General features: G+C 39.8%; 1 protein-coding gene across 8 annotated transcripts in view; it reads right to left on the bottom strand.

Moving 5' to 3' along the window:
- The window catches only part of igsf9ba (immunoglobulin superfamily, member 9Ba), a 72,983-nt gene that overhangs the window by 13,415 nt on the left and 45,802 nt on the right, over positions 1 to 13,766 (bottom strand). For 3 of the 8 annotated variants that reach the window (XR_008303628.1, XM_026924655.3, XM_053239813.1), the window contains exons 6-18: positions 12,614 to 12,755; positions 9,616 to 9,761; positions 7,922 to 8,064; positions 7,664 to 7,804; positions 7,223 to 7,342; positions 5,899 to 6,049; positions 3,904 to 4,027; positions 3,412 to 3,587; positions 2,996 to 3,222; positions 2,150 to 2,234; positions 1,707 to 1,868; positions 1,146 to 1,191; positions 356 to 442 (exon numbers count right to left, since the gene is read on the bottom strand). Coding sequence is in view for 7 of the 8 variants with exons in the window: in XM_026924655.3 (XP_026780456.2) it covers positions 356 to 442; positions 1,146 to 1,191; positions 1,707 to 1,868; positions 2,150 to 2,234; positions 2,996 to 3,222; positions 3,412 to 3,587; positions 3,904 to 4,027; positions 5,899 to 6,049; positions 7,223 to 7,342; positions 7,664 to 7,804; positions 7,922 to 8,064; positions 9,616 to 9,761; positions 12,614 to 12,755 (1,750 nt within the window). In the remaining variant the exon portion in view is untranslated. The remainder of the gene's footprint in view (positions 1 to 355; positions 443 to 1,145; positions 1,192 to 1,706; positions 1,869 to 2,149; positions 2,235 to 2,995; positions 3,223 to 3,411; positions 3,588 to 3,903; positions 4,028 to 5,898; positions 6,050 to 7,222; positions 7,343 to 7,663; positions 7,805 to 7,921; positions 8,065 to 9,615; positions 9,762 to 12,613; positions 12,756 to 13,766) is intronic. The other 5 variants (XM_026924658.3, XM_053239814.1, XM_053239812.1 and 2 more) reach the window with 4 other exon arrangements.

Genomic DNA, 13,766 nt, shown 5'->3' with positions numbered 1-13,766 from the left:
ACTGAGGATGAAACAAAAGACAGTGTCATGGTGTACCATGAGGGGACAACAGAATGGAAACAAGAGACAAAAAGATTGAGTAGCAGTGGGAATAGGGCCAATATATGTGACTGTCATATCTGCTCTATAGCTCTCAAACAAAATGGCTTAATAATAATCAATAATTATATACCTCAAGAAAAATCGATGCATAGGTAAACATAGGAGCAGCAGTGTATTCTATTACGCCAAAGGGGCTTTAACCAATCTATAGTCAATCTAAGTCCGCACCACAAAAGAAGAAAGCATGCAGCTAAGGCAGCGAGGCGCAACCAGCGCCATGTGCTGGGAAAGGGATGCAGGTGCAGGCACTCACTGAGGACTGGTGGATGGGGGCCTGTAGCTGCTCCTGTCTGGCTCTTCCCAGTAGGGCTCAATGCCAGGCAAAGGGGTAAGAGGAGGCCTGCGGTGAGAGACACAATAGAGAGGAGGGGCAAGAGGCGGCCATCAGACCTGACTGGGTTTCCAAACAGTGATGCAAAGATGGATGAAGATGGATGGGAACATGGGACTAGAATTACAAAAACCGCCATGAAATCAAGATGGGATTAAATGCCTTCCTCAATTTGGGCTGGGGGTAAACTGAAGCCTGGGTAAACTTTAAAATGGTGATTAAATGTTTAGGTGGCCATGGCTGCAGTAATCAGTTCTCAGAAGCTCATGTGTAAGCATCATGGTGACAGTTTGTTCTGCGGCCACTGATGATTGATCAGGCTCCAACTCAGCAGACTATGGAGAAGCTGCATGAGATCGCTGGTAATTGCAAATCAATGCATCTTGCTGACCAAAAAGCAGATATAAGTACAGATGCATTTTTAGCAGTCATTCAGTTGGTCACTCAAATCCTCTTCCATGCATCCCTCACAGTAAACAAGGTGGCTGCTAAGGTCAGCCATTTGGTCTACCACTCTGTACATGCACTTCCTCCTTTACTCTCACTGCCACAAACATACACACATGTTCTCTTTCTTTCTCTCTCTCTCTCTTTCTCTCTCTCTCTCTCTCTCACACACACACACACACACACACACACACAAGCACACAGCATTTCAGCATATCTGTTGAACTTCAAAGTATGATGGATGTTACCATGCATCAATACTTACGGAGACTCAATACTTTTCCTGGTGTGAGTTATTGACAATGGAGGATCTAGAGACATGGACAAAACAACAATTACTATAAATTAAGAAACGCACCAGTTCACAATTGCCATTCCTATAAGATAGTTACAGCATTGAGGTGCATTGAACCACTGTGAGGCACATCGCATTTAAACATACACACTAAATGATAACCTTTGTTAGCAAATGTTAAGAAGTAGGGTTTCTTTTTTCTCTGCTTGTTTAACCTACATTTCTGCCAGGCAACTATGAATGAAAAACATTTAATTAATTACCACATTTGGCTCAAGATTGTGGCATGAACAGCTGGCACAGCTGGTTACTCTCTTTGACTCCTTTCATTTGTATTTTTGTATTTTATGTCTATACAGTACATACAATATTATGTCAATATGTACATACAGTACATACCCCCATCCATCTATCCACACATACTATATATAACTTGTATTCTATTTTATTTTTATTTAATTATTCTTGTGAAAAATCCTTGTGAATGAAATAATACTTTACTGATGTACAGTTGTCTGAAACAGGACTCACCTCGTTTGCGCTTGAGCTTGCGGCGGTGCTGCTTGTTGACAAAGCACGCGGCTAGTGTGCTAAAAAGTATGGCAGCAGCTAGGAAGCAAATTGTAGCCACAATCCCAGCCACCACTGGCCTTGCCAGCCCCTCGTCAGAGATCTCTGTGGGAGGGAAGGGGTCTGAGAGAGGAGACACACTGCAGAGCGTGAAATAAGATGGAAGCATTGCAGCCAACTAGCATGCAGTTATTCACACAGCAGCCAACAAAGCATCGATGTTATTTCATTCTAATAATCCACTGGCATTCATTTTGCAACCAGACATCTACCAACACTACAAAGCATGGGGAAAAAAGCGTGCTATCTGTTATGATCAGCAGGGGGCAATGAAGTACCACATGGTTAAAGCTGCTAAAGCTGTGAAATCATGGGGTCTAAAAATAGCTTTTTCAAATTCTTACCTGTGCTTGACACTCCCACTACATTACTGCTTTCACTAATGAGATCATCCATGACTGCCAGGGCACGGAATTCATACCACGAGTCCTAGAAGAAGAGGGACAGACAAATATATTACAACCTTCTCAAAGTGGGTTAAGAGAGAGTGTAGGTCAAATATCATAGAGGCCAGAGAAATATCACATGACCACCACTGCTATTACATGACTGAATTAAAATAAAGTGAATTATTATCTCTATTAATAGCTACAAGGCAATTTAGAAGAAGCTGAAAAGCAATACTGGAAAGCAATTTAGTGAATAAAACAAAGCGTTTCAGTCAGTGGCATGAAGTGGTGAAAAGCCAGAAATGCTTTGGTTTAAAACTAACAAGGATTTTTTTTCATGCCTTAGCTGAACTGATAACAAAGTGTCTAGGTTGGAATAAAACCAGGACACAAACAAGATTACAGTTAGATGATTTTTTTCTGGTATTTGTGTGCCAGACACTGTTGTGTAAGGAATAAACACAGATAGAAATGAAGGGTGCGTGAATAGAAAACAGGTGGGACACTGCAAAACCTGCACTATAAGTTTGATTCAAAGAATTTACAGTGTCATGCCTAATTTGCATGATGATAATCTAAATATAAATGTTGCTTGACATGGCTTCTTGTCTCAAACTTAAAATAAATAGTTCAAAGTAATTAAAGAAATGTCCATTGGCTAAGTCAAATTAAGACCTGCAGATACCTTTTTTTATTTGGATTATGTCAGGTAAGGAACAAGTCTTCACCTCCAAAAAAGAAAAATCATGCTTCTAAGAAGTTTTGATGGATTAGCATACAAATTGCCTTTATTTCTTTTACCGGAATGAGGTCTCTAGCCATGATCTCTGTCTCATCTGCTGGAATTAGGTCGTCGAGCACCTCCCACCTCTCTCCCAAGCGAAACTCAACAATGTAACGATCTATGGGTGAAGTGTGGTTGGCTGGAGGAAGCCATGTCAACAGTACACCCTGCTGTGTCCGGTTAGCTGTGAGGCACCGCGGTGGGGTAAGAAGCACCAGTGGTTCCGGAGTACTTATAGGGTACACTGAGGGGGGAAAAAACATGCACAAAAGCACACACACACACACACACACACACACACACACACACACACACACACAAGGTAACAGGTACAGATGTGTTTCCTTTGCCAGCCCCAAAAAGCATTAAACGTCAATAGTTTGTATGGATGTTACTGCACCCTACAGAGTGCATAAATGGAAGTGGCACCCACCTACTGTATTCACAGTGACTACCTCACTGAACGGGCCTGTGCCCAGCTTGTTCTGGGCCAGCACACTGAACTGATATGCTGTCTTTGGCTCCAAGCCCTGCACCACCAACCAGGTCTGAGAGCTGGGCACAGGAATGGACAGCCAATCATGAGGACCCAGATCTGTCTTCTTCTTCCTGTTAGAAAGACAGCACACAGTGAGACCCCAGAGAAAATCCTATATAGGGAAATTAATTGGAAAAGAAACGTAACACTAACACTAGACTTGCAATACACTTGCATTAATTTCAATAAATATGTTAAGATTAATTAAAGAATGAAAAGCTAAAATCTGCAATACAATTTGATAAGACTGCTTTTGCAATATCTGTGTTATTCCTTTTGAATTCTACAGAATTTAAGGGTGAAGACAATTTATAGTCATGAGTATAAAACAAAATGCTAGTAGGGGACAATATATATTTAAAAGCTATAGGTGCTAGGGGGACCTACACAGGGCCATACCAGACCGAAAAGGTCTGCTCAAAGCCACCATCATATCCGGGTTCCCAGGAGACATTAGCTGAGGTTGTGGAGACCGAGACGCGGACATTGGCTGGCGCGTGGGGACTAGTGCCTGAAACACAGGAAAAAGTCTGTTATTGTTCACTCCTTCCAATGCATACAAATCTGATTTTGTCTTCTTTCAACCTTCCTAAGCTCTTTTCAAGCAGTTTCTAATGAATATTCATCGATCCTTGGGCCTCAATTACCAACCTGGGTGTGAACAAATTTATTCGTAAATCATTCACAGGAGAATTTGCACAAGAAATGTGGTATTCATGAAAATCCAGTTCGGAAAAACATTCCTATCCTACATGAGCGCTTGAATTTGTGTAAGTTTACACTAATACAAACCTAGAATTTTTGCTTATTTTTTTCAACTGCACTCAGGAATTTAATGAAAAGTTTGTTCCAGTTGATTCACATTAATGAGCTGAAAGAAAGCAATCAGAAGAAAATCCATAAATGAAGACAAATAAGACCAGTCTAGAGGTGTGCATGGGTCTGCTTAAACCCATTCCCTCCTACTCCCAAAGGATTTCTGGCCCGAACCGGGGACACTTCTGAGAAATCCTGCCTGTTGCTGCAGAAAGTCTGAGCAATCTCACCTGCTCCCTCAGTTATTATTGTTTGCACCTGCCCGAGATATTTTCTAATGAACTTATTTGGATCTACAGTACAGTGCAAAAGTCTTAGGCACATGCAAAGAAATGCTGAGAGCAAAGATGCCTTCAAAAATAATGAAATTAAATGTTTCTACATTAAAAAAAATACTATAAAGAGCAGTAAACAGTAATAAATGAAACAAAGTCAATATTTGGTGTGATGATCTTTTGCTTTAAAAAAAATAGTAGTCTCAGGTACAATGTGTGCAGTTTTATAAGGAAATGAGCTGTAAGTGTTACTGAGCATCTTGCAGAACCAGCCACAGTTCTTCTGGAGACTTTGACTGTCACACTTGCTTCTTATTTTTGCAGCAAAACCCAGCAGCCTTCATTATGTTTTTTGTCGGAAAAGTGTCTCTTATGTAATCTGCTGCTTTCTTTACTGACATACAAACATTTTTCTGCAACATTTAATTTTAAATTCTAAAATGTTTTTGCACTGAATCAATAATGTAGAGGTCATAAAATAAAAATCTATAACAAAGTTTGTACTAAAAAAAAATAGAGTGCCTAAGACTTTTGCACAGTACTGTATTTCTCAAAACCCCCATGACCAGGATAAAGCAGTTACTGATGAATTACTTGAAACTAAATACTTAGCTGTAAATTTAAAAAGCCTATTCATTCATTCATTCATTCATTCATCAACTTAAGTAACTGCTTTGCCATTTTTAGGGTCAGAAACAATTTTAAAATTTTAAGTAGAAAATAGCATTCATTCAAAAATATAGTGGCCAGGTAGATACAAACAGAAATAGCTGTAAAAGCGCATGGAAGTGGGATTTAAAAAATCAGACAGTTAAAGCCAAGGACTTGGTCAGGAGCTCTATAAGCTCTCTCATCAAAGCAGACCTGGAGTATTAAGCATTATAATTACCACCTAATTAAATATAAGTGTCATGAATGCAACCTGTCATCATACAACCAGTGCACGCTACTGTGAGTGTATGTGACATGACATTTGGGACGGAGCACCTGCAGGCCTTACAAACATTTCACATAATGACTCACTCCAGCTGTTTGGATGCCAAGACAGGCTTGAGGGACACCAGCTTTGTGAATCTTAAATAGAGTCTGAAAGCAGAATGCATTGTGTAGTACTGAGCCAAGGTTAATTTGACACCAAAGTATCTATACTCCTAAGCCTAAAATTTTAAGCTTTATTTTAACCTTATATATATATTTTTTAATCAAAGTTGTAGTTCACATTAGTACACCTTAGACAAGCTTCTATAATAGGGATGTGCACTTAAAATGATAAAGGACACAATCAATATACCTATTACAAAAAGTCTTGTGCTGGCAGTGATGCTTGTGACGACGTTGGTGGCGACGCATTCCCACTCCCCGTGATCCTCTTTGCTCAGAGACACAAACTGTAAGCTGCCACTGGGTAAGATGTTGTGCTTGCTTCTACTTGGCTTTCCTACCTGTAATCACACATAACACAAGACCAGTCAGCAATAAACATTAAGCATTAAAAAAGTTCACTATATACAGTACATATCTATATACATAAAATATATAGTTAACAAAATGGAAAGTGTAATGACAAGTAAAATGAATCATTCAGTGTGCCCAGGTGTACTTCCTTAAATTCTGGACCGTGGGGCGGTTTCCTTCGGAACTAGTGGAGTATTCCCGTTTGCTTCTTTCCTTGCCGAGTACCAATAGCAAAGTTATCATCTCATGACCTTAACCTCATGCCAATGTAGATCACTTCTACATGACTCTCATCCTCTTTGCCATTCTTGGAGGAGTTAAGGAAGTGGATTCAAGATGCTAAATATAGCTCTAATCCTTTGATTCTTTCTAATTTTGTTCATGTTTAATCTGCATCACCAAAAGAATGTATATTAATGCACACCTTGTGTGATGGTAATTCTAATGCTTGACTTTATTATAACTCTCAGTGTGGTTGTGCTTATAACACACACCTGGCCTATTGTTGGTGTGTCCTGATAGTGATGTGGGTGCTGCGGATGCACAGCAACTGACTGCGAATTATTGAACTTTCACAACCATTTGTATTTCAGGGCAATATGGCAAACTGTTTGTGTTGCCATGTTCCAGTGGAGAAGACTGTCATGGCAGGAGCAGAAATGGGCAGAAGGTTCTTCTACTCAGCCCCCCAAGAATGCCTGTACACCACTGGAGAGACCTTGAAGAGGAGTTGGCGGTGGGGCATGAGGCAAATGCAAGAGCTGTTCATGAAATGCAGCGAAATAAAGTGCAGTGATCTGAGGAGTTTTGTACAGTTATCTCACATACGGAGACAGACCTTGAAGTACTCTCAGTGGCTACTTCTCATTCTCTAAACTTGAATAATAAGCTCACCCTGGCAGAGAGTGCTCATAGCATTCTGATGATTAGAGTATAATTCAGGAGTGCAGCACAGCAGCAGTAGCTAATGCACTGCAGATTGATATTAAGGCTGCCTTACAGAAACTGAAGCTAGATTTTCCACTAGACAGTGCTCGCAGTCCTCCACTCCTCCACTGTTATAAAACAATGGTTAAATGTAACCTTTCGAAACATCACTAGTAAGTCACAACTCTCAGTCATATGCACAGTGGTCTGCTATGTGAGTCGAGTTGCTGTACCTTTCTCCAGGTGATGGTTGGAATCTCAGGGTCTCCAGAAGCAGCACAAGGGATGACAAGCTCTCTGCCGGCCTCCTGACGGTATTCCCCACCAGGCCTCACGTTAAAGTAAGGGGGGTCCTATATGGCAGTAGTGAAATGACCATAGAATCGGAGTTATATGTGCTGTAACCAAACAATTAATTTGCATTGCATTACCCGGTTTCTTACCGGGGGTTGGTTATTTCCCAGTCATGTTAACTTTATTACTATGATAAATAAGATAATAAAAAAAACCAGAAACATAATATTTCACAATTAAAATAGCAGGTGCAACAGTGTTACAAAAGTAGCCTTAGTGTAGATGGTAGTTCGCACTGATAGCTTGTTGTAACCTTACACGTTATATATATATAGTATAAACATAACATGTTAGACATCAATCTATACAAAGGGACCAACCTTTAGCACCAGAGTGGCCGGAGGGGATTGTCCCATGGTACCTAGAGCATTGTAAGGCACACAGGTGTAGGTGCCAAGGGAGTCTTCAGTGACCTCTGCCACCCGAATGCTTCCATCTGGCATTTGGCTCCAGCCAGGGTACTGTGAAAAATAAGACATAAGGGAACAAACAGTGTTCCCTATCACTTTGCACAGCATAAACAAGCACCCTGTGTAAACTCACGTCGCAAAGGTCAAAGGTCATCACAACCTCCTAACCTTCTCAACTCTTAAGGGATATCCATCTTTTTCCCATCTGACAGATGTAACAGGCGGGTTGGCATCGACGGGGCAGCGGATGATTCCTGGCAACTTTCTTGGGACGTAGATGACTGGTGGCATGTTGAGAACACGGGCAGGATCTACAGAAAGCACCAAAACAAAAAGATTAATAGTCGCCATTTCATAAACAATCATGATCTGACAATAATGTAAATAAGCGCTGAAAAAGGCATCACAACCGAGCCAAGGTAGCACAAGCAAGATGGTTTAGATGTACTTGTCCAGAGAGTAGAGCATACATTAACTTCAGAGTATATGAATAAATATAGCTAATGCATAACAAAGGAACTTGAAGGCAGAGATGTTTAAACTATAGCCTGCCAGCAATAGTGAAACAGCGTGTGAGTTATTTTAGGTCTGCTATTAAAAAGAAGGCTACACTGTAAAAAGATATTAAAAACCGGTTGCACCTATATCCTCCTCCTTCTCCATTCAAGGCTTTAACTGTTAATAAGATTTTCAAGATGCTAGTACTAAATAAACAAAAAATTACAAGGCAAAGGCACACTTGTAGAATGAATACCATAGCGTTCATATAATTTCTCTATATACCAATCATAGAATCATACCTATCTTATCAGGCAAACTACATAAATGCAAAGGAAATGTGACTATGGGTAATCTAGCATTTAAATAGCAATTATTTCCTGTTGCAAGGACCTCACAGCCTACAACTCCATCTGTGTGTTTATTTATAAAGCTGCAGTACATGAGATTTTTTTGTTAAAACATTATTGGACTCCCAAGTGGTGCAAAAGAAAAGCGTTTGCCCTATCATCTAGAGAGTGCGAGCTCAAACCCCAACAATGTCACAGCCATCTGTGACCGGGAGTCCAAGAGAGCAAAATTGGCCATGCTCTCAGGGAGCGAGGGTGGCATACTCTCTCTCTCCCCTATTAATCACAGCAACACTAGCTAATCATGTGGTGTCTGTGAGCTCATGCTTCTCACTAAGTTTGGGGGAAAATTTTAAAAAAAGCTCACCGAAACTAAAAATCAGCTACAGTTAATAATTATTGCCATTTAAGCAACATGGAAGGGAAAAAAATAGTCAAATCTGCCCTTCCAAAGCCATAGATATAAAGCATACAGGTGAAGAGTTTTATTCAGTAATGTTTGTGACTTTATGCTACTACAATCAATCCATCAATATGCAAAAACCACAAGTAAAAATGGTATAATCTATTTTGAATTTGTTTAAACACAGTGTGATGAATATGAGCTTGTCATCTTTTTTTTCCCCGATAATATTGTTGTGGTATCGAGCATTGTGGTACTTGGAATTTTTGTCTCATGATAATGCTAGTCATGACAGGAGCAGAAGGCACTGGCACAGCTGAGAGGAACATAGCTCAGATTTATCCAGCTTATTTAGCCACACACAGCATCAGTACAGATGGAAACAAGTGCTTGTGTACTCCACAGAGAGCCTGAAACTAGGACAGATCACGACACAGGATCAGGATCACACCAAACAGCCGCAGCATGTGTACATAACATAGACCAATTACCCACTCTGACCATGCAACACAAAACACAAAGGAAATAAAACATGCAGAGGAGGTACAGTGTGCAGTGGGAGGCTTCTGGGTTGTTAGATGTTGGAAGGGCAGGAGGAAGGCCGCACTCACACTGCACTGTCAGATAGGCCGAGGCAGAGGGTGAGATGCCCAGGCTGTTACTGGGGCTACAGGTGTATTTCCCAGCATCCTCTGGCTTGACGCGGTAGATGATGAGGGTGCCGTCGATCAGGATGCGCACTCTGAGCTTCAGATCACTGAAATAAGAGCACAGAGAACGTGTTACATGATTTAATGTGTCTCATAGTGTGTAAGAACTAAAACGCAGAGGTGTAGAGGTGTTTTGTTGTTGGCCGCCAACATAAGAGACCTTTCTCTTCACTATTAATCAGTTAGATGAAAAAGTTCCACCTTTTTCAGAAGGTGATCAGTATGAGGTATCATTTCCCTAACTGCAAACCAATCAGTCAGTTTTATTTTTACAATGTTCTTTGCAGAGCTTTAGCATACTTTACACTGTACTGTCCAAAATACACTTGTGGAACTGATTTCTAAATAAAAATGAAACACTCATGTCTACTTGAATTAGTTCAAAATGATTTATGATGTTATGCTATTATGAAAAATCCAATCAGCTTTGATTTTTTAAATTATATTTGGGGAAGAGATCTTAAACATCTTTTACTGAAATTCGTATTACTGTTTAGCATTTTCAGCTGTGTTGTTTTTAAAAGAGCCACATGTAAATAAATCTGACTTGATTTATGAAACTATATAATAAGCAAAAGACAATAAATTATCGGTGCATCAAAAAGTGTTTAGTCTATGGTCGGGAGACGGCATGTTCGATGAAGACAAGCAATTGTTCTGAATGTTCAGGTGCCCTATGAAGTTGCTGAAGTTGGAAAATCTGTGTATTGAAATAAGAAACTTTGTGCTCACTATCATGTGGAGAATATTATATCTTCAGAGTAATTCCAAAAAACTGTTAACCATTAACAATTATTTTTGCCCATATTAGTCAGACACTAGTATAGAAATGGTCAGGGATGCCACAGGGTCATGGTTTTACCACCAAATTGGGCTAAATTAGGAACAAGTTTGCAGGCGGAAAGCTGGAAAAAGCAAGTATGTGCCTGCCAAGATCTTGTTTTAAAGCTAATAACTGGAATTTAATCCAATTTAAACATAGGCTTTGACAAAGAATGGGTAATGTGTAAGTTCAAACATTTATGTAAGTTCAACATATCTACCATTTCTTTTGTACGATACATTGCAAACATTAGGAAAGGGAAAGGGGGATTATGGAGTGGATAATGACTGTACTAGGCAGTAAAAAAAAGCCATATTGCAGATATTCCAAATCAACAATTTGTGCGCACCACTGTGAACTTGTTTCCCACACAAAGCCTGAGAAAAAGAAGAAAATTCAGCTCCCCTTTCCAATTTCCAATGCTAGTTTCAGGTCTTTTTGTTTTGGACATGCAGCTGGCCTGGAATATTTCCAACTCTGGAAGTAGTATAGGGGAAAAAAGAACACCTCAACACCTCACACAAACTATGATTATACACTATATGGCCAAAAGTGTGTGGACGCCTGACCATCGCACACATATGTGCTTTTTGAACATCCCATTCCAGATTTAGCCCACCTTTCACCCTGTTGGGAAGACGTTCAACTAGAATTCGGGAATTTGTGCAAATTCAGCCACAAGAGTATTAGTGAGGTCAGGCACTGGTGATGGGTGAGGAGGTCTGGGGTGCAGTCGGTGTTCCAGTTCATCCAAAAGATGATCAGTGGGGTTGAGGTCAGGGCTCTGTGCAGGACACTTGAGTTCTTCCACTCCAACCTTGGCAAGCCATGTCTTCATGGAGCTCGCTTTGTGCACAGGGGCATTGTCATGCTGGAACAGGTTTGGGCCTCTTAGTTCCAGTCAAGGGAATTTGTAATGCTACAGCATGCCAAGACATTCTATACAATTTTGTGCTCCCAACATTGTGGCAACAGTTTGTGGAAGAACCACATATGGGTGTGATGATCAGGTGTCCACATGTATTTGGCCATACAGTGTATTTAAAAGGGGCACCTAAATTTAGTAGGAGACTATGACACTGATTTTTTCTTTAAAGGAATGCTCACTAGCAATTAGATATTCATTTACAGGAAAAATGTACAGAGCAGAATGTAAGGCATGCATATATATGTATACTCCAGTAATCACCATTAAAACCACTCTTAAAAATACAATTTATGATGATCTTTCTTTAAAAGCTACTGCTGCTAGACACGTTTGAAACAAAATGTAGGAATGAGATGAATCTTGTTTAAAACTGAAGTGCTGAACTCATTAGCGATTCCTCCTCACACACATTCTCACGCCTCGCTGCTTTTTTCCTGAAACTGCAAAGGAAATATCACTCATCTATTTCAGTCTGATCTCTATACATTTTAGGTTGTCTATGTTTTTTGCTCTGTGGTGCTATTTTATTGGAATGATGTCACCTGTGTATGTGTGAATGAGCTCAAACACACACACACACATACTCACACACACACAACACACACAAACACACACAGGGTGGTAGGGAGAGAAAAAAACTCTCTCAAGGGCCAGCAGGATCCCAGGGTTAATCCAGGAAACACAATGGGAAACTAGTTATAATTACAATCATGGGATAGGACTGTGGTGGCCATTTTTGGTCTACAGAGACACCAAAAATAGCATTACACTCATTCAGTGTACAGTTCTGTGCAAAAATCTTAGGCACATCTAAAGAAAGTTCTTGTGCAGCAAAAGTGTGGATTAAGTGTAACTTGAGCAAGTTATTTTCAGCTCTTTCTTTTCAGAAGGGCTGTTTAGAAGGGTAAAAAAAACTTCCTGGCTCACCCTCAGACTATCAGCATGTGTTTTTTAAGCATGTGATGACACAAGCAGACTGTCCTGAGAAAACCTGCTGTGTGAGCTTCTGCATGCCAAAGCAACACAGCTGCAGGAATCCAGCCAGAGATTCAGAAATCATGACGATAATTAAATGCAAATCCTAAACTATCAGTCATGACATCACTATCTGTGACACGGTACAATAGTGCACTGGATCATAACTATACTTCTTGAAGTAGACGTTGTCCTCCTCCCAAAACCAGGTATAGGTCAGGTTGCCGGGATACGCCTCTGCCTGGCACGTGAAGAGCGCATTCTGAGAAATGTTTACGGTGATGTTTTCAGGGGGCGCCACTATATATGGAGGACCTAGAAGAAGCAAAACACACTGTATTAAGAGACGACATGTTTTAAAAAAAAATTATAGCCACTTTAGCTGTTTATTCTAATCTAATTCTCATTGATTTAACCTTAAACTTTATTTATTACTGAGAAATTGAGATCCCACTGATGCCAACAGTCTCTCTGGATTGTATAACAATAAAACTGTAGGATTTATTTTTAAAATAGCCAATACACAGTGCCTCCCAGAACTACTGGAAATTATTACTGCATTACTGAAAGTAATAAAAAATTTAAATATAAAAAAATAAGTAATATTTTGAGCTCAAACATATAGGGACATTGTATAGTTTTGTTGTATAGTTTTAAATTTTTTTCAACCACAAATAGCTTTTTTTTCTACAAAGCATTTGTTCTGCACAGAACATTTTAAGCTCATATATATATATATATATATATATATATATATATATATATATATATATATATATATGTATGTGTGTGTGTGTGTGTGTATGCATGTATGTACATATGTATGTATATATTGTGCATGTGGCCTCTTCAATTCAGATCAGTGGTTTTCAGTAGGGTTCAAATCCAGAGTCTGAGATGGTCTTTGCTAAATACTGAATCTGTCTCTTTGGTGTTGAGATTTTTTCACATGGTAATAAATAACAAAGGGATTTTACATTTGTGCAACCTCATATGCATATGCCAGGAAAACAGGACATGGATAAAAGCAACAGCCTTATACACTATATAGCCAAAAGTTTATATATGTGCATTTTGAACATCCCAATCCAGATATAATCCTCCCTTTGCTGTTATAATAACCTCCACTCTTCTGGAAAGTTTTTCCACTAGATGGTGCCCATTCAGCCACAAGAGCGTTAGTGAGGCCAGGCACTGATGTCAGGCGAGGAAGCCTGGGGTGCAGTCAGCCTATTAGTTTATCCCAAAGGTATTCACTGGGGTTGTGGTAACAGTTTGGGGATGGACCACATATGGATGTGATGGTCAGGTGTCTATAGACTTTTG

Source organism: Pangasianodon hypophthalmus, chromosome 14 (genome assembly GCF_027358585.1).
Source record: "Pangasianodon hypophthalmus isolate fPanHyp1 chromosome 14, fPanHyp1.pri, whole genome shotgun sequence".
In the NCBI taxonomy this organism is placed as follows: Eukaryota; Metazoa; Chordata; class Actinopteri; order Siluriformes; family Pangasiidae; genus Pangasianodon; species Pangasianodon hypophthalmus.
The sequence above is the reverse complement of the archived record's forward strand: the minus strand, read 5'-3'. Positions and strand labels throughout refer to the sequence as shown.